The sequence below is a fragment of the Microtus oregoni genome, unplaced genomic scaffold (genome assembly GCF_018167655.1).
Source record: "Microtus oregoni isolate MIOR12 unplaced genomic scaffold, Mior012 000003F_ref0000135, whole genome shotgun sequence".
Taxonomy (NCBI): domain Eukaryota; kingdom Metazoa; phylum Chordata; class Mammalia; order Rodentia; family Cricetidae; genus Microtus; species Microtus oregoni.
Window position 1 is genome coordinate 36571279 of NW_024543062.1, and position 22448 is coordinate 36593726.

Consider the following 22448-nt stretch of genomic DNA (forward strand, 5'->3'; position numbering starts at 1 on the left):
AGTAAGTACATGAGTACTACTATTCTCATAAATGTGCAGAACTTAGTTTTGCTTAACGTTAATAAGGCACATAACATTTTTGTCTAATCAAAACTAATGAACTTTGTTTTTCACATTTACAATATGAAAGTATAAATTGATAAGCATATACTTTCTTTCATTAATAAACTACTAGTTATCTTCTACTGTATTTGCTGCTGTATTTTCATGGTTATGATAAAAATGAACCTGCGTGCAAGACAAATTTTCATGTCTTAAATGTTGGTCCTGAAATTGAAGGTTGATTAATAAATAAGCCAAGCGAAATAAAATTATTAAAATTTAAAGGATGTCTTCTCCTTATGCAATATATATGATTCTTAAGTAAAAATTATTTAATTAAAAAGAATCTAGAAGCCTAGACATAGAGTTCAGGACTCTTCTTCTTTTAGCAATTATTTTCACAGCATTAAAATGATTATTTGTTTGCTGGGGTGATCTTCAAGCAAAGGGCATGTCTTCTTCATTTGTAGAAATCTGTTACATAAGTTCCCTCGTCATCTTAAGCAAGTTTTCTTTTGCTTGTTTTTTGCAAAGATTCAAAACAGGAAAGATATAAAGAGATCGGGGCAGGGGGAAAATGCTGCCTCAGACTACTTGTTTTGTTGTCTCCATTTTAGCCTCAGACTAAGAAATGACATCAGAATGCCCTTATGGCATTTTGCACAAAAGACTCAGTGTTCATTCCTCTACTTGGACAAGCAGAAATAGCATTGAATTTGCAGTAACATACTGAGAGTTTTGTGCTACTAAAAGAGCAGCAACCCTAACTCAGAGCACATTGAACAATGAAGATTTTTCTGTGAAGCCTGAAAATCTAAGCTAGAAGATCTTTCCGTTCTTTCTTCTGTAACTGCTACCAAGTTGTAATACCCACTTCTTCAGGTGCTATGGCGTTTGCATCTGAGCAGGTGAGACTCTGAACATCTGTTATAGAATGAAATGTATAAGATATACATATTATATATATATTCAATAAACCAATTCAGGAAGTAGTTGAAAAATGATGGCTAGTCGGCATTTGCTAAGGAAATTCAATATAGAAATAATTGAAGTGAATAAATTTTTGGATATTTCCTAAAACTATTCCACATAATCAAACTTCTATTATCTTAATACAAATTCAGAAAAAAATTCTTAAATATTAAAAAATTAGAAAGCTAGGTTTCTTCTATAAATAGGTAAGTCTGGACTTTATTTTAAATTGTCATGCATCTGCATTTTAACATTATGAAATATGGATAATGAAGTTGTGTTCCTATAAGTCATGAAAAATAAACTTCATTTCAAAATAAATATTTAATATAACAATTTATTCTTGTTTAATACTTTCAGATTAAATTTTCACATATTTCTATAGCATTGTTTATTAGAAGATTAAGAATTATCAAAATCAAGGACTAATTATATAATTTGTTATTCTATATTTTTCATTTTTTTTAAAAAAATTATCAAAAGAAATTAAGCAGTAAATATTATTATGTTTATATTAAAATAAAGATATTGAGTAAAGCAAGAAGAAACATTTTTGAATTCACATATTTTCAAAGGCATTTATATATCTCAAATTAAATGTTAGACAAAAGATAATGAATCAAGTGGAAAATTAAAAAGTCAAAATTAATAGTGAAGGTTATTCAACATCTTCTGAATAAATTTTAGTTCATCAATTTTAATTATGATTGAATTATTATTTTAAAAAAATCCTAAAATAAATTTCAAAAGTTATAAAATCTAGAATATTACATGTAAATGAAATGCTTGGTAACAAAAACATTTTCTGTATATAAATTTACATGTTAACTTTATAAACAAATTATAGTTAAGATAAGAAACATTGATGTAAGTTTCATAACATATTTTATTTGAATGTATTTATAATTAATAAAAGCTTATGTAACTTATATAATAGATGTATTATTATTAATATAAGCTTCATTATGAGATTCAACTTTGAAGAAAAATATTGTGTTTCATTTTGAAATTTGACACACAATATGAGTATATATAAAGCTTGAATTTAATAACGAGTGAAATAAGTTTTTAAATAGAAAAATAATTCTAAATTACATATGTAGGATCATTTAAAATTAAGTATTTTATTTGTATTTCAATAATTATACAATTACTTGTTCTTTAAATCCATTTGCTTCTTTATCAAGACTTCTTTAACACTTAATGTAGTATATCTTTCATTGTATGAATAAGATCTACATTTTTAGCTTAATATTTGGGTAAGCTTTGTTCTTTATTACCTCCGTATATTTTTCTACCTACAAGCACAAACTCTCATGCACACACATACACACATACACCCTCCTTTTTTTTTTTTTCAATTTCTACAACCATTAAAGTAGTCCTATTTACAGTGTTGGTGCTGTTAGTTTGTCTTTTTCCCATGTTGGAATCTTTAGAATGGTTATCCAAAGAAAGTTTACAAATTGATTTGACAATGACTTAAGATGATGTGTCTTTTTAAGATTTCCAATATCAGAAGACATTTGAAGTCAATATATAATTGTAACTTGATTTAAATATTACATTGTGTGTATATTACCTTGTTTATATGTACAATTTTATGTTTCACATAAGAGAAAATAAATTTAACTTACATAAAATGTAAAGCATGCATAAAAGTCTCCTTGTATTTTTCAGAAATTATTTTTTATTATATTCTATAAATAAATATTAACTGAAACTAGTTTTGCCTTTTATCATTTTAGAAAGCATCTATTAAAGATCTTACACATTGCAAGTTATGGTTAGTAATGAACACTTCACTGAGTCTGAAGAAACTAATAACAGTTTGTTTAATGCCTAAAAAGAGTATGTTTGTTGTCTTTTCATCCACCTTCCTTTGAATTTATTGCTGCCAGCCTGTTAATATTGAGAAGCAAACATGCAAATAAATACAAGAAAGAAAATACAACTTTTAAATGTTCTGAGGATATTCTTTTAAGATTATGATCTTCCAGCTTGTTTACTCACTTTTGTATAACAGATTAAGGCTGGAATAAAGCTGCAAGGAGCCTCCTAATATCTTTAAAGGAATCATTTTATGACTCCAACAACAGCTCACAGAAATGAGAGATGATATTTCCAAACTGGCTGAGAAGATGTTTGACCTAGGAAATCAAAACAAAACCAGACACAAAAGGAGATTTATTAACTGTAGTAAACACTCAAGAGAACAAATGTGGATCAATAATAATAAATTTAAAAATCATTTACCAATTAATTCTTTTTTTTCAAATACACATATTCTGTTGAATATGTTGGCATGGTCCTTAAAAAAGGTGTTTGTCTCATCTTAGACAGTGTTTACAATTGTAAAGCACTCAAATTTTTACTGAACTTTCCAAACTAATTATTGAGGTAAATATAAAAGCAGTGATAAATGACTTAATAGTGAAGAAAACATATGATGCTGATGTTCAAATGCTCTACTTTGATATGGAAAATGAAATTTAAAGTGTTATTGAGTACAGTAAATTATTGATGAAAGATCAATATTTGATCTGTGCTTTAATTGCACCTTATATTATGAATGAGTTGTGTGCTTTACAATATGGTATATTAAACTGAGAATACTTTTAACTCATTATTATGCCTTAAAATGAGAAAGTTAAATTTTTCTATAAATTAAATAAAAATTATAGTTCTTTGGGAATGAACAAACTATACATAAGTTACAGGAATATAAATATTTCTGCTGTTGTCATATTGTAGTTAAACAGTCTCAACATAATTCTATTATCTATTTTATTATTAAAAATAATGTATGTAAACTCCCTTAATAAAATGTTAGCACTCTCAAAATATACAAATAAATAATGAGATGTTACTAAACCATTCAAACATTAACAGGGAAACGATACAGTCTTTGCTCTGTAAAACTGAAGTAGAGCATTGTTGATTATCCCTAAGAAAACACTCACTGACAGTACTGAAATACTTTTTTAACTGATGAAGATAATGCTGCCCTTTTTGCACAGTGTTTGAAAAAAATGTAGCCAGGCTACAATAATCCTCTAGTTCCATACAAATAATCCTTTCTAAATAACGCTCCCCATGGAAAATGTTAGACATGAGCATTACTCTTATTACTTATATTTTCACTCTTAAGTGCTTATAGATTACATCAACTATAGAGGCATATCAGGTTATTAGCTAATAATAAAGAAACATTCATAAATACAAAAACGTTTGTCTAAATATATGTCTAAGAATGATTATTGTAAGTTGTATTCATAATACTTTTATAAGTTCAATTTTATGGTTATTGTTATTACTGAAATACTATTTCACAGAATGCATACTTTAGCATTAATTATAGTAAATACTGCTTAAGTTATATGAATAAATATTAACCAAGGTTGTTATTATTACTAAGAACATGAGTGTGCCTGTTTATGTATCTGTCTAGGACACTTTTTCAAGTTAGACTCAAATACAAATAATATTTATCCTTTTATTATACAGTTCGTGAGATGTCATGACACTATTGTCCATTTATTGGTTGCAAAAGTAGTCTGTATCATTGTTATATTTTTTACATATACTTCTAATAGAAAATGATAATACACACCTGTCTAATCACACTCTTATTCTTTTATTTCTAACTTTTTTCCATAAATGTTTAATGCTGCTCTTACATCCATATATTCTCTTTTTCTGAACTTCTCATATGAGAGAAAATATCTCCCAACCATTCTTTTGTCTTGGGTTTATTTCACTTTATATGATGACCTCCATTTTCACCCACTTTTCTGAGAATGACATTATTATAGTCATTGATTCAAAAGTAAGAGGATATAAGATAAAAATAAATGATGAAATGTACAATTTATGTCATTGAATATTGAATACAAACCTGAAGTTATATTCTAATGCTAATGTTTGCATGGATATACAAATCTTAGCAAACCAGTAATAGTTATCTAAAAGTTTAAACTTTTATAAAATATTGTTAATGTATTGTACTCAAAATATGAATAGAAAAGAATGATAAAAAGCATAAAGAATTGGAAATATCTCATAGTTTTCCTTAAGTCTTTTCTGTTGCTTATGGGGTTTGGAAATGAACATAGAGTAGGAAAAAGCATAATGTAGTCAACGTACTCATAAGCAAAATAAGACTTACTTAAGATATCATATTTCCTGAAATCAAATTATAGTATGATAGTAACATACTAGCAAACAATGGACCAAAAGGCATGATGAAAATAAAAATCATTATAAATAGTTCATTATTGTTTAGTTACCTCCTCTTATTTGAGATGACCATTTTACTTGACTTAAATGCCAATCACTAGTTAATGACTAATTCAAATGGTCTGAATTCAGCATGCCACTTTTGCACACTTACAGAATAACAACAATGGTAACCTATGTCATGGTATCAGTGATGAATGGACTGCTTTTATTAATTTTTTAAATTTAAACTATAGTCTTAATTGACCTCATTTTCCAACAACCCCAACTATATATTCTTCAATTCTTAAAAAATACACTATGTCTGATGGTGCTGATGCATGACTTTATTCCTAGCATTCAGGAAGCAGAGGCAGGTGTATCTCTGGGAGTTTGGGGCCAGCCTAGGTTACAAAAGCTATTTCCCCAAAGCTACAGAGAAATGTTGATTCAACAAAATAAATGCCCCAAAACAAAATATTATAAAATAAAAATAAAAAAGCAAAATATAAAGAAGATAAAATAATTTAAAAGTACAAAAAATTATGGAATTAATATTGCATTGGACAACCAATCTTGAACTGTAGTTGATTAATACCCAGCAAAATCTTATTTGAGATAATTGGTTTTCACTTATCCATTAGCTATCAATTATGAATAGCTTCTTGGTTATAGTTGAGATTTTTTGGTAATGGTATGTACTCCTCGTATGTACCTATGTTGTTACTGTATGCTGCCATAGTTTCTGTGAGGTCATGTCATCCATTATTTCCTGTATATTCCTTTGACAGATTAAGTTTTTTTTTTTGTTTGACAGATACTAAGTTTTCCTTTAGGTCCAGGACATATCTAGCTTAAGGTGGTTGACCACTTGATTGATGTTAATTATGGGATCCATCTCATGAAGTCAGCCTTAAATACAATAAAAAAGAAAGCTCACATGCAAAATGTATGGGGGAAAGCACATGAGGCTACAACACTACCCAAAGAGCTATTGGCAACTGAAGACAGCAGGGAGCTGGAGAATTTGCCTTCCCTAGGAAAGAGCACATCAATTGGCAATCCAGGGCCAAATGGTCAGCCTTGAATGCACACATACAAGTAACATTATACACTCTGAGCATTTTATATTAAGATCTCTCTCTCTCTCTCTCTCTCTCTCTCTCTCTCTCTCTCTCTCTCGGTGTGTGTGTGTGTGTGTGTGTGTGTGTGTGTGTGTGTGTGTGTGAGAGAGAGAGAGAGAGAATCCTGCAAAACATTGCAATATTTTTACTCTAAACACTTAGATTTTAATATAACACCTTTAAATTTTAGAGAAACTTTTCATGATCCTTTCTGAACATATTTTGAAGAGTACTCTTAATATTTTAAGCTTTAGAAATTCCTGGGTCATGTCATATTATAAGTCTTTTAACAGATCATTTTTGTCAAGTCTTCTCAATAGTTTTCCAGGAATAGACCCTTTGCTTTAAACACGATCTGATTTTATTCACCAGAAACTGGGTTTAGTGGACTTAGAATTTCATGTTTCACAAGCCTTTCAGAATGTCATAATTTTATATGTCACAGATGCAATAAATATTTAGGTACTCAAAAATGGGTCAAAGAAATTACAATTACTAATAAAATTCAGTTTGAAACTGTATAAGTGAATAGATAAAAATATTTTTTCATTTCTAAATTCATGATTAATATTTTTTGAAAACATTTTTTTACTTTTCAGAGTCACATTGCAATCATTTTCTACTTATATATGTCCATGCAATATCATGTATTGCTTCAAGCATGATTACATCATTTGTCATAGTCACCTAAACATGCTTAGCACAAAAGAATGACATTCAACTATCATAAGCTATATTTGCTGCCGGCATTTATAAAGGGGTGCGTGTGTTGCAGAAAATAATGGTTGCTAATTCAAAATTGAGAAAATGAAAATTGCTAGAAATTTACTGTTTATATGTGATTTGCTGTATTTAAGTATTTGTTTAAATATACAAATGTACAAATCAATACCTACCCACACTTATAAAATGTAAAATAGGCCAGTTAAAATTCTGAGTATAACAGCTCACATAATGAACCCATTGCCTGTCTTTGCTCCCCAGAAAGCAGTTTGTGACACTTGAACCTTTCCAGATCTGCATTTGAGAGAACAGTTTTACTTTGATGAGGTTGAATAACAATCCTATCATCAATAGAAGTTATGTAAAGTCATTTGATATTTCTTGTTTCAAGTTTTGCATATATGTATTATGGAAATAGATATTATAATATAAAAATACCATGGGTAAACATTCTTTCATTTTAAAATTTCTGAATATATATGTGTGTGTGTGTGTGTGTGTGTGTGTTTTGATCATATTCACCTCAGTTACCCTATCTTATTCTATTCACAACTAGCAAGATAGTGTCCTCCTCATTAGTGTGTATGTGTCTGTGTGTCTCTGTGTGTGGTTTTGTATGTTCATGCCTCATAGATGCAGCTGTAAATTTTATATGTTCCTGATTAAAGTCATTTTCCTAATTCAGACATAATTCCCTATATCATAAAAAGTCATAGTATTTCATCAATTCCTTTCAGAAGGTAAATAAAATTTCCCCTTTAAAATAAATATATTATTTGTTCTTATTTTCTCTTTCATTCATCTTACAAAGTATTTCCATGGACCAGACTTAATGGATGGATGATATTAATTTTATCTTTAAATGTTTTATGTGCTGGCTTTCTGCTCAATTGTTATGCCAATCATATTTATCCTTACAGATGTGTAAATGTGATATATTAAGGGAGATATGTGTTGTGAGAGCTTGTAGAAGGCAAGAAAAATGAGAAAGATTTAAGAAAAATAGACTGTTTTATTGTATGTTATATCCACTGGATTCTGTGTTCCAATTTTAGACATACTTTTCACCGTCAAAATCGACCATGTGTAGTGATTCAAATTCACTGCTCATTCTTCCAGTGTTCATCCTCACTGAACAAGCATTGAGGGAGTAAATTATACACTAAGAATGGATGGCACTATGAGTCCCATTATGTCCTATGACATCACACATACAGTTAATGGATGGGATGCAATGTCAAAAAAGGCATCACAACCCTAATGAAGCAATTATGACCCTGCATGGCTTATTATACACATAAGTAGTTAAAATAAGACATAGATAGCTCATCCACCCTCTTGTTCTGTTTAATGGGTATTTTAGGATCTGAAGATGATGTGTGAGCAATGACAATTCAGAGTCCAGAGACACTGTTTCCCTCTTATAAACAAGAGCTCATTCCAACACAGTTTCCCCAATTTCTATTATGGTCATTTAAGGGCTGTATTACAGTGCCATTCTGTGATACTGCCAAGTTTCTCTTGATTTTTAAGAGATCACAAGTAGGATTGAGTTTCTATATTTAATCCCTCCTACTTTCACCAGTTTCAGCTTTTTTGTCATATCCCCACCACATCCATCATTCTGACTTTTCTTTTCTTTCAAGACTACATTCTCAGTATTTAAAAACTGTCCTATGTGAGGTAACAGGAAATACTTTTCCATGTCTTCTTTAAGAATGGTCTAGAGGATAAAATAAAACTTATAGAATTTTATTCAGTGTAAAAAACACAAAACATTAGCTGGAAGTGTCACATTATTAAATACTGTCTTTTTCATTTTTCCATCCAGGAAAACACAAGAATGGCTTCTACATATTTACAAATAAATACTTAATAGTTGATCAGACATTCAAAAGTTCTGGACATAGTTTTTTTTTCCTGCATGGTATAATGTTGGATAAAATGTGGTTTTTATATAATGTATTTATGATGCTTTTATATTTTTTAATATTTAACATTTATGGTGTTTTAATATTATTTAATATTCTGCATAATATTTTAAAAATCTAAATTCCATCTCACTTACAAGCATAAATATCATGAAATGTATATTATATTCTGGAACCTAATTAATAAATACAAATAGGCCTATATACATTTGGGGATAAACTTAAACACATTGAAATACCAGATTCTCATGTTTTCCTCACATAACATATTCTGAAGTTTATTCTAAAATATTCACAGGAATGTAAAATATAAGCAGGATTGCAAATGCAGAGCAGAGATGTTCCTCTTAGCAGGTATTTTATTGATGTAACTAATTGTTATAAGTTTTCATTTTCTGCCTGGAGTGCTTTTCAGTCCAGCACTAATGACAGATGCCGTCATCTTCAGTCACAAGTGGACAATTATTTGAAAAGTTTTTACCATTCTCCTGAAAAACATGGAAACTTTAGAAAACTTTAAATATAGCAGAGAGTGTACAAAGAAACATTTCACAATTCAGATACAACTATCATAAACTTTCAACACCACATACTAATAATAAACAATTTGTTCAGATCTGCATTGCTATATTTTGAATTCTAAAGTGGTAATATTTTAAGTATCTGTTACTATAAAATTGACAATATCTGGTATTATATATTTTTCTTTTTAAACATTCAAAATTTACATGTAAATGTACATATACAATCTACATTACTTTCATCAAGTTTTATATGCTCAGTATAAAATTTTTGAAATACTATTTGCATCATAAATTAATTTATTTAAGAATGAAGTGACAGCACAGTAGATCAAATTTTTGCTATCAAATCATAAGTACTTGATTTTACATTCCAACCACCTGTGAAAAACATTGGGGTATAATAGGTGGTAGAGACAAGAAGAATCCTAAGGATTTCTGTCCACCAGACTTGGCTCAGGTTCATTGAGATATCTATCTAAAGAGAATACATGGAGAGTGAAAAAGCAGGCCACTAATAGTCATATTCTAACTTCTGTTCTAGCATACAAAGTGTACATACACACTACACACATGAACCACACATTCTCTCTCACACACACAAAATATTTTTAAAGACATACTAGTACTCCAACCTCGTTATGAAACTATAGATTTACAATCTGACCTGGCTCAAGGTGCTCTGTGTGCAGTGATGACAACGATGATACAGACCTTGTGGGAATTAATGACCAAACAAAGGTTGGTTCAACTTAAGGAACTAAGTAGAGAATTATTCTGCTAGTAGCGAACCCCACACCACATATACTCTGGAATTCAAGGAACTAGAGCCTTGAATAGCCTGAAAAAAAACACAACATTACTGGCAAAAGGAGAAAAAAAGAAATTATATCCTGCTATGTTCGTAAATCGATGTCTTGTCCGCTGGTCCAATAACAATTAGAGGTATTTCTTCCTGAAACATGGGGGAGCAGGTACGGAGTCCAATATCCAGACCTTATGAAGCAGAGTCTAAAGTGGTAGTATGCACTGAGTCCTTCCACTTGTCCATATAGGAACACCTAGAAAGAGGGCAAGGAAAGACTACAGGAGTCAGAGGAAATGGAGGTTAAACAGACTTATATGTACTCAACGTCACGGCAGAGGCAATCATGGGGCTGGCATGAGTCTGTCCCTGCACCTTTGTAAATATATTGTGGTTGTCTAGCTTGTTTTTTTAATGGGACTCCTAACAGTAGGAGTGAGTGTGTCTTTGAATCTTTTGCATGTTTTTGAAACTCTTTTTATCGTATTTATATATGCTGTTCAACCTTATATGAGGGCTTTTGCCTTGTCTTATTTTATCTCCATTTTCTTTTGCAGTTTTGGTGATAGTCTCTTTAAGGCCTGCTCCTTTCTGAAGAGGAAGCAGGTGAGTGGATTTTTGGGAGAGGTGAGGTATGTAGGGAAAGTTAGGAGGACTGGAGGGTGAAAAATATGGTTGGAATATAATGTGTGAGAAAAGAAGAGATTTCAGTTAAAAAATCATTCCTCCTATAATACTGAATTTTATTAAAAGATCAAAAAACACTGTAATGCTCATTATATGCTATTAACCTCAGAAGAGTTACTTTTTTAATTGTTACTATTCTAACTTCAATAGTATGAAATGCAACTAAATTTGCAATACTATTGCAAGACAAAATACTTACTATTGTAGAACATATTGCTCTTCGGTATTTTCATGAAAATTCATTCCAATGCTCAGCCATACTGCATTTTATAATGACAATTATTATTGCATTTTCAACATTCTCTAATATCTCCTTACGGTCCTTTTAATAAATATAATTGACAATCATTTGCTCTAAGTCTGTGTCTTGTCTTCTTGTTTACTTATTAGTTTCTTATAGGCTCTATAATGGTGATCAAAATTCTTGAATCCTATGAATATTGCATTATGGTACAAGAAAAGACTTTGCTCAGAATGCTTCCATCGGGATTTAAATGCAATATTTCACTGAAAGATAAAGGCAGAAAAAAATTCACATAATGTGAGAAGGCAATGTCCCGATAGATCAAAGAGAGTTCTAATGAGTTCTGATGGTGCCATGCTGTGGGCTTGAAGATGCACATGAGTCACAGAAGGCAATCAGTGACATGCACACCCACCAACCCCCCCACCAACCCCCCCAACAGAAACAAACAACCACATGAAATACTATAAATAATAAAAAATAAAAATTCAATTAACACAATGTATCAAGCTATAGACTTAAGAGAAAAAAGATTACCGAAATATTATAATTTAGTGTTCATATTAACTCTTAGGATACTTTTCCAAATCAAACAAAATATAATTCTTGTGTTCCAATCATAGCCACCACTTACCTATTCTTTCTATCAGATCTATTGTATCTAGCATCTATCTATCTGTCTGTCTATCTATGTATTGGTCATTCAGCTAGGAACTGGATTGTACCTCAGTAGTAGCAATTCAATTGTTTATGAAGCAAAAAACTTCTTATTGATATTTTTTGGTAGTAGTGTTTGTGTGTTTCCTTTCTTTGGGTTTTGTTGGTGATGTGTTATCTGTTTTTGTGTGGGTGCTGTTAGCTTCCTTGGGTTGGTGTTTTCCTTCTAGTGCTTTCTATAGGGCTGGGTTTGTGATACATATTGTTTAAGTCTGTTTTTGTCATAGAATAGCTTGTTTTCTCCATCAATATAATTGAAAGCTTTGCTGTGGATAGTCATCTGGGCTTGCATTTGTAGTCTCTTAGTGTCTGCAGCACATCTGCCTAGGACCTCCTGTATTTCATGGTTTCCACTAATAATTCAAGTATAATTCTGATAGATCTACCTTTATATGTTACTTGACCTGTTTCCTTTGCAGATCTTAAAATTCTTTCTTTATTCTGTGTGTTTTGAGTTTTGATTATTATATGGCTAGGGGACTTTTTTGATCCAGTCTATTTGGTGTTCTGTAAGTTTCTTGTACTTTTATAGGGATATCTTTTATTAGGTTGGGAAAGTTTTATTGTATGATTTTGTTAAATATATTTTCTGTGCCTTTAAGCTGGAGTTCTTCTCTTTCTTCTACCCCTATTAATTTTAGGTTTGGTCTTTGCATGGTGTTCCAGATTTCCTGGATGTTTTGTTTTAGAAATTGGTTGGATTTAATATTTGCTTTGACCAATGAGTCTATTTCTTCTATAGTATCTTCAACACCTCAGATTCTTTCTTCTCTCTTGTATTCTGTTGTTTACACTTGTCTCTGTAGTTTTTGTTAATTTACCCAGATTTTCCATATCCAGAGGATATTGAGCCTATAGTTCATTATCCTAGAAAAGCTACATAATAAGGTAAAACCTAAGAAAAAATATACCGACTCACCTGAAAAGTGAAAACAGACAAGATTGTCTGAAAAAAATGGGAGTATGGGGGTGGGGGAAGAAGGGAGGGTAGAATGGGGAAAAGAGGGGAAAAGGGGAGGGTTGAGAGGAGAACTTGAGGGAATGGGGCAGTCAAGAAGGAGGAAGGACAGAGATGAGAGCAAAGAAAGAGATATCTTGACTGAGGTAGTCATTGTAGGGTTGGCAAGAAACCTGGCTCTAGAGAAATTCTCAGGAATCCAAAGGATGACCTCAGCTAAGACCATAAGCAATGGAGGATTAGGGGACTAATCTTGACTTGCTTTGTAGTCAAACTGATGAATATCTTAGTATCATCATTGAATCTTCATCCAGCAACTGATTGAAACAGTGGCAGAGACCTGCATCGAAGCACTGGACTTAGCTCCCAAAGCCCAGTTGAAGAGTGGGAGAAATGAGACTATGAACAAAGGGACCAAGTATACCCACTTAAACAGTTTATTTGATCTAATGGGAACTCACCAACTCCAGTTGTACTGGGAAAGAACAAGCATAGGAATAAACTAGTCCCTCTGAATGTGGTTGACAGTTGCATAGCTTGGGTAGACTGAAGGCCACTGGTTGTGACACCAGAAGTTGTCCTTACTGCATGTAGTGCATTTTGGGAACCTAGTCTCTTTGAATGATACCTTGCTCTGTATATATATATATATATATATATATATATATATATATATATATATGTACATATTATATATATATATATGTATATATATATATACATATATATATATATATATATTAGAGGGCTTTGAATCTTTCCCAAAGCAATGTGCCTTACCCTCTTTGAAGATTGGATGAGGGTGGGAGTGGAGGGTATGTAGAGGGAATGAGAAGAGGGGATAGAATGGGAAGTTAAATTGGTATGTATAATGAAAAAAGATTGTTTTCTTTTTAGAAAATTAAAAATAAAAAATAAATTTAAAAAATAAAAATAAATTCTTATTGAATTTCTCTCTCTGCTTTTCTCTCTCCCTTTCACTCTTTCACACACACACACACACACACACACACACACACACACACGTATAAACACTCACACACACATAGTCATGCAATTTTTAACAAAATGGAACACAGATTTTGAAACTTCAATCTAAGGGTGAAGTTCATCCTATTTTTACTCACGCTGAATATCTTTGTTTATCTTCATTAAGTAAATATGTAGCAAAAATACAGCTATTTGGAAGAAAGACATAAAAATCACAGAATTCCTCATTTCTTAATTAAATGTTTTGTAACAACCTTTCTTAACTAAAGTCAAAAATAAAAGTAGTCTCTCTGAAGCGGTTCAAAATAAATTTTGAGTATTCAGAGGAAAATCATTTAAAAAAAACCTTGTAACCTGAGATGCTGTGACTTTTCTCATTATTATCATGTTAAACTCTGATAAGAATTCACTAGACTATTTTTCTTCAAGAAAATGATTAAGTCTGATTTTGATTCCTCAATGTACTGTGCAGATATTGTGCGTAGGTGGGGAAGGTGAGAGTGGCTGTTGTCTCAGAGTTAAGGAGAGTAGCCTAAGATCTATGAGGTTCCAAATAGAGGAAGTAGGCCTGTGTTTGTTCTATTATTTAATGGGCAATAACATTCATATCCAATTTTCAGTTTATATACTTCCCTGGTTCCATCTGCTTGCATTTTTGTTAAAAATATCATTTATTTAATATTACAATAATGAAAATTTCCCTTATTATTCCATTTTGAACCATAGCTATCTTTATAAGCTATAATTATTTAATTTTTCAACAATAAATAATTTTTCATTAATTTTTTTAGTTGAGGTTATCTGTAACATTATTCTCACTAATTATTAAGTTTCTCAGTTATAGGTAAAAATTAATTTGTACTACATATATTTTGCATACTATTATAATGAGAAATTGTAAGGTAAAACTTATTTCTAGCAAGCAAAAGGAGGAGTTTTTTTTAATATCTTGACTTGAGTTTTCCTGAGATAGAAATAAAAAAGGAAGTAAGACAGTTAAATGATAATAAAATTGGATATATTTCAATGTCAGCTGTCAGTCAAAGAGATTCTTAAAGAAATCCTAAAACCTTTGGACTGATTTATGATTGCAGTTTAAAACAAATGATGCTTAAGCTAAAATCTTTAGCATTACCATCAGATCATTGCTGAGCCACAAAATACAAATAACTAATTTAATTGAAAGATAAATTAAATATCTGCTTTATTTCCTTACTCCCACCTGCAAATGTTATAATCAGTCTTTATTAATTATATGAGAAAATTTTTTTGTAAATGTCAGTTTTTGTTCTGTTTTTTTTTTATGTTTTAGGAATATACATGATACTTACGATTGAAAAGGAGTACTGAGAAACAGCACAATTTGTTTACATCATTCCTATTCTTCTTTAGAATTACAGGTGGAATTCAAATAAACACCAAAATGAATAGCTGCTTCCTGAAACACTGGATATTGGTCATTCTTCTCCTCTCGCCTTTCCTTAACGTTACAGAGAACTTCCAAGCTAGAAAGACTCAGAGATCAGCATCATCTACTGGGAGAGCTAAGCGTGGCTGGGTGTGGAACCAATTTGCTGTACCAGAGGAAATGGATACTAGACAACATGTTGGAAGGGTACTTTTTTCTGAAAGGATTATAGTAGATGACTTTATAAAGATGTAATGTGAATGTGTATTAAAGTCTAATGACTTTCATATGTTTAAGGAAGCCAGTAGAAAATATTAAACACAGGAATAATTATTAATTGAATTTGCAACAACCACTCTAAACTTGAAGAAGTAACTCCAGTTTTTAAATTTTTCTTTCTCTCTTTTCAAGAAATTGTTATGTCTTTCACTAGCCTTTAGAAATGTAATGGTGTTATTTTAGAAATGGATCAAAGCAGTCAGAGTCAATTATCATTTATCAGCAGTACTCAACTTGGTACACTGCTATATTAAGTAACTGATGGTTTACCTTCATTTATTTTTAACTATGCATATAAACTCCATCCCTTTTACAAACTTGGAAAATTAAGGAGCCTACACACGCCATGTAATTAGTGAAGTTCATGTCCATGGAATGATTATTTTCACTTTATCAGAAAATTATATGTAAAAAAAAATTCCCAATGAGACAGAACCTATTCAATCTGATTTTTGTTATTTAATTTATTTTAAACAAAGGTAATTAAGTAGAATGCCCATATTTGCAACTCTCTTGCTCTAAATAGATGTACTGAAACGAGTTGCTGGCTAATTAGGTGGCGGTAAAATTTGATTAGGTCCAAAGGGTGAAGATCTTAGAATTTACTCTCTTATTTTGTTTAATCCATTCAGGAGAGTGAACTGCTAACCTTGTCCTCAAATCTACAAACAATTTATCTATAATCTATCTACCTATCTATCATCTATCCATCCATTTATGTATATACATATATATATACATATGCACACACAGACATATATATATATATGTGTGTGTGTGTACATATATATATATATATATATATATATATATATATATATATACAGCCATCTATTTTAAAAGTCTTCCCATGTGTGCCTGTGTATATGGCCATAAAGGATAATTTTTCATCACTTTGTTTTCTAAGATGTCTGCAGGCAAATCACATATATAGGTATGGCACATAAATGAAATCACAGATCTGAGAAGGTAAGTAATATTACTTAAGCAACCAGAAAGTACGAACGAGAAACTTCCAAAATGTGCAACAAATGACAGAGACAACTGACTACTTGGGCAATCACCCAAAGTCTCGTATGCAATGCTGAGGCAACCAATGTTGGCTGAGGCCTGACATAACTGACAAACCATTGTCAAAGGCAAGCAACTTCTTTAGAATTAACCTACCCTGTCTTGGCAAGATAAGACAATCCTGTTTTTATCCATTTACGGATACTCTGTATCTTTGTCAGTAGTCAAGGTATGGGCTTTTCATTGCCCAAAGGCCAGTTATGCCAAGAAGAAGACAAGCTCCAAGTGGAGTGTCCTTGGTGCTCAATGTTCTCTCGGGAGTAGAGCGGTGTTGCCAGGAGTGACCGTGTCTTCTTAGCATGGAACTCTAGGTTAGATTAAAGGCCATTTCAACAGCTCTTCGAAGAGCTTGAAGATTATACTATCTATACTAAATATAATCTCTATATATCTAAAGAACCTGCTTAGCCTAAATATAAATATGACAAACATATAAATAATGTATGACTATTGATTTATAATTCTCGATACTTATCTAACTTGAAGACTAAGAGAATAAACAACTGTGCAACAAATGAGGACAATGACCTCCAAATGTAAACAATGTATATCATTACATAAATAATATCAAAGGTAGAAATGTACTCTGCAATATGGTAAATATATCTATATATCTATATATATCAATACATAACAAATGTTTTACACAGAGGTAGAAGCATACTCACATACAATATTCAATATACTTTCACTTTTGTATCAATATACAAGAATCAATACCAATATAATGTATTAAAAAAATAACTCACAAATACCAATTATCTCATCAAACCAGTTAATACCCCTCTTTTTTTTTAATAAACACCCCTGAGCCTATAAAATACCTCCCCCATCCCCTCAAACCTATACCAACTCCTAAATGATGTCCCTAAACCTAAGGGCAAACTCTGTTGGAAGAGGGGACGTCATCCTCTAAGATTGCTTCCAGCTGTCACTGGGGTGACATTCTTCTTAGGGGGTCCTGTAAAAGTAAATGTTGGTAAAATTCCCAGATTAATATTTGGTTTGAGTAAAATTGCAAATAGTCTCTGAGTGTTTTGAGGAGGTCCGCCCAGAGTGTTGCCAAAAATGTGCACCGTTCGGAACTGTCTGGGTAGCTGGTACCAAAAAACAGGTCTAAAATTAGCGCTATCAATATCATAGTAACCAGGTGGAGTTGATGTTGTGGGGCCCCATCTTCATCCTGGAAACTTTAAAGATTACTGCAGGAAAATTTATTGTTTGTTACGGGAAAGTTAAACATTATCTACAAAGACATATACAGACATATATATTCAATGAAAGGTGTAATAAAGACAGAAACAGATATGAGGAGAGGCAAAGAAAGTTTATTATTATTATTATTATTATTATTATTATTATTATTATTATTATTCTGTCCCATATCATGGCTCCTGACATGAGATAGAAACTCTGAGATATCTCTTATCAACAGGCATGGAATTGGAGAGGGACTGAGCCAGAGTTCAACTCCAAAACCAGCTCTATATATTTATAAATAAATGCAAATTAATACATATTTTTTAAAAAATGTTCATACTTATTGAACCTATTTTGTTTTATTGCTGATCCATATTGGGGTATAACTAGTTTCCATCCATCAGTATTCAAATATCCAGGGTCCCTTAAATTCTTTGAAGATGAGTGTTTTCCTGTGGAGATAAGAAGAGAACCCTTCCCCCAACCTATATATTTTTCTTACCATTGGTATGATTAGTATCCTTGTGAATGAATTGTTATTTATCTTTTTTGAGAGGCTTCTCTTCTTCAAGCCGAACCTTTATTAATTTTGATGGTATCCAGAATTTTTCCTCTCCTGTGGTGACAAGAGCAAAACCCCTTCCCCAATGCAGTACATCTCCTGGCTTCCATTGTGAGGTCAATAAATTCTTGAAATAAACTGGTTGATTTAATTAAGCAGACTTTTCCATTATCCAATGTCTTTCTCTACGTGTTGTTCCCTTCTCATTTGCGTTGAAAAATTCAAGGTTAATAAAGCATTATGTAACCTATTTCTGTGGGTATTTTCCACCCCTTTTTGTTTGTTTAGTATATCCTTTATAGTTTGATTTGATCTTTCTATGACTGCTTGACCTGTAGGATTGTATGGTATATCTGTAACATGCTTAATATTGTAATAAGCAAAAAAAAAGTTTCATTTTCCTAGAGACATAAACTGGACCATTGTCCATCTTTATTTGTGAGGTATGCACATGATGGCCATAACTTCTAATAAATGAGTGATTACTGAATCAGCATTTTCTGAGCTTAAAGCAGTTGCCCATTGAAAACCTGAACAGGTGTCAATGGTGTGGTGTGCATATTTTAATTTACCAAATTCTGCAAAGTAGAACACATCCATATGTCAGATTTCATTCCTTTGAGTACTCTTTGGATTAGTCCCTGCAGGCAGTGGCGTTTGGTTATAGAAAGAGTAAGTAGGGCATTTCTTTACAATCTCTTTAGCTTGTTGCCATGTAATAGAAAACTCTTTCTTCAAGCCTTTGCTATTGATGTGATCTTTTTAATGAAATTCATAGGCCTGCAGCATAGTATCAATCAACAATTAATCAATGTCTGCATTACCTTGTGCTAGAGGACCTGGCAGACCCGTACAGGATCGGATGTGTGTTATGTACATAGGACAAAGCCTGTTCCTGATCATGTCTTGTACCTGGATAAACAATGAAGTCAGTTCTGTATCATCTGGTATAAATTCAGCAGTTTCAATATGCAAGATAACTCTTTCTGCATATTGCAAGTCAGTAACTACATTAAGACATTCTTTAAAGTCTCTTAGAACCATAATAATGGAATATAATTCTGCCTTCTGGACAGAATCATAGGGACTTTGTTCCACCTTACTCAGTTCTTCTGATTTGTAACCTGCCTTCTCTGATTTATTATCATCAGTATAAAATGTATGGGCTATGGTTATTGGAGCATCATGAATGATTCGAGGAAGAATCCAAGAAGTTCTCTTCATAAAGTTAAGCCTATTGCTTTTGAGATAGTTGTTATTAATTTCTCCTAAAAAATAGCACAAGCTCTTTGCCATGGTTGATTGTCTTCCCATCACTTTTTTATCTCACCAGTAGTGAAAGGCACTATAATTTTTGCTGGGTCTATGCCTGCTAATTGACAAAGTCTCAATTTACATTTTATAATTAATTCAGAGACTTTTTCCTTGGTTTATATGGTAAAAAGATCCATCCTAAGATAATATCATCTCTCTGCATTAGGATTCCTGTAGGAGAGATTCTGGAAGGCAATATGACAAGAATACAACTAAGCTTTGGATTCACCCTATCCACATGTGCCTCTTGTAATTTTTCCTCAATCATTGTCAGTTCCTTTTCTGCTTCAGCTGTTAATTCTCTGGGACTGTTAAGTCTTTATCACCATCCAAGGTTTTGTTTAAATGAATTATTAAATCAGGTGTTATCCCAACAGCTGGTCGTAGGCTGGAAATGTCTCCTAACGATCTTGAAAGTCATTAAGATTCTGTAACCAAAGTCTCCTAATTTGTGCCTTTTGTGTCCTAATTTTTTGTAAATCTATTTTATAACCTAGACAATTGACAGAAACTCCTCTCTGTATTTTTTCAGGAGCAATCTGCAATCACCATTTAGGTAAAACTATGTTCACTTCTTCAAACAGTCTAAGGTATCTATGCTTGAATCAGACAACAAAATATCGTCCATGTAATGGTAAATGATAGACTTAGGAAATTGCTTTCGTATTATTTCCAATGGTTGACTTACAAAAATATTGACACAAGTGGAGCTGTTTAACATGTCCTGTGAAGGACAGTCCACTGGTACCTCCTAGAAGGCTGAGAGTTATTATAAGTAGGCAATGTGAGGGCAAACTTCTTTTTATCTTTTTCTTGTAAAGGTATAGTGAAGAAACAATTCCTTAAATCAATAACTATGAGAGGCCATCCCTTTGGAAATAGAGAGGGAAAAGGAATTCCATTTTTACCACAATTAAAACATTTGGTATCTTGATGCCTTCTTTTACCATTGGAAATTGCTTCTTCTACCCATGCTTCAGTGCCACGGTCAAATGTATCAACATTCATTGTATACAAGACCCATTTGTCCAAGGGCGTTGATCCGATCTTTAAAGGCCCCAGAATCCTTTTGCACTCTATGTTGGCATTCTCGTAAACCAAAGAGTCAATTATTATACATCTTGCTTCTGGGTCAGGTATCCCTATTTTTACAGCCTTAGTTAGTCTTTGTAAAACGTCACTAAAGGGTTCTCTCTGACCCTGTTTAACCCTGAGGTATGATTCCACTCTCTGTCCTGGGTCTTGAATCCTATCCCAAGCCTTCAAGGTTGCTGTGGCACATATGGATAAGATGTGTTCATCATAAAGAGCTTGTTCCTGAGGATCAGAGTAAAGTGCTTCACCTAGAATTTGATCTAGGGAAATCTCAATTCCTTTCGCTCTTTCCTGCTCTTCTAAAAATCTGGCCTCTTGTTTGAAAAGACATTTCCATGTTAGAAGGTCCGCTTTCTAACACAGCAGAGGTTAATGAAGCCCAATCGTGAGATGCGTCCTTGTTACAGAGAGCCCAGGTTTTGAGCATCTTTCTAACAAAGGACAAAAGTAGTCCGTAATTCACAATTGCTTGTTTAATTTCTTTCAGATCACTCATACGCACAGGCTCCCATGTATGTTCCTTAATGATCCTAGGGTTTTTGGAGCTGGTCACCTTTTCAGGTGGAAAGGCAGTTAGAACTCTGGGGAACCTATCCTGGAGAGTTTTACTCACTGACTGAGTTAAAATTTGCCTTTCTACCTTTTGCTACTGTTCAACAGAGTCTATAATTTCCTCAAACTTTTTATTTTTTTATTTTTTTTTAAATTTATTTATTTATTAAGGATTTCTGCCTCGTCCCCACAACCGCTTCCCATTTCCCTCCCCCTCCCCCGATCAAGCCCCCCCCCTCATCTGCTCGAAGAGCAATCAGGGTTCCCTGACCTGTGGGAAGCCCAAGGACTGCCCACCTCTATCCAGGTCTCGTAAGGTGAGCATTCAAACTGCCTAGGCTCCCACAAAGCCAGTACGTGCAGTACGATCAAAAACCCACTGCAATTGTTCTTGAATTCTCAGTATTCCTCATTGTCCGCTATGTTCAGCTAGTCCGGATTTATCCCATGCTTTTTCAGACCTAGGCCAGCTGGCCTTGGTGAGATCCCAATAGAACATCCCCATTGTCTTAGTGTGTGGGTGCACCCCTCGTGGTCCTGAGTTCCTTGCTCGTGCTCCGTCTCCTTCTGCTCCTGATTTGGACCCTGAGATTTCTGTCTGGTGCTCCCGTGTGGGTCTCTGTCTCTGTCTCCTTTCATCGCCTGATCAAGGTTAATATTCCTGAGGATGCCTATGTGTTTGTCTTTGGATTCACTTTATTTAGCTTCTCTAGGAACATGAATTATAGGCTCAATGTCCTTTATTTATGGCTAGAAACCAAATATGAGTGAGTACATCCCATGTTCCTCTTTTTGGGTCTGGCTTACCTCACTCAGGATAGTGTTTTCTATTTCCATCCATTTGTATGCAAAATTCAAGAAGTCCTTGTTTTTTACTGCTGAGTAATACTCTAATATGTATATATTCCATACTTTCTTCAACCATTCTTCCGTTGAAGGGCATCTAGGTTGTTTCCAGGTTCTGGCTATTACAAACAATGCTGCCATGAACATAGTTGAGCATATACTTTTGTTGTATGATAGGGCCTCTCTTGG

At 32.6% G+C, this 22448-nt stretch overlaps 1 protein-coding gene across 2 annotated transcripts in view; it reads left to right on the plus strand.

The window, feature by feature from the left end:
* The first annotated feature begins 803 nt into the window (after window positions 1-803).
* Window positions 804-22448, plus strand: part of Cdh19 (cadherin 19) — a 113292-nt gene continuing 91647 nt past the window's right edge. For both annotated transcript variants that reach the window (XM_041648754.1, XM_041648755.1), the window contains exons 1-3: window positions 804-950; window positions 10894-10942; window positions 15325-15547. In XM_041648754.1, coding sequence (XP_041504688.1) covers window positions 15356-15547 — 192 coding nt within the window. In that variant the 5' untranslated portion in view covers window positions 804-950; window positions 10894-10942; window positions 15325-15355. The remainder of the gene's footprint in view (window positions 951-10893; window positions 10943-15324; window positions 15548-22448) is intronic.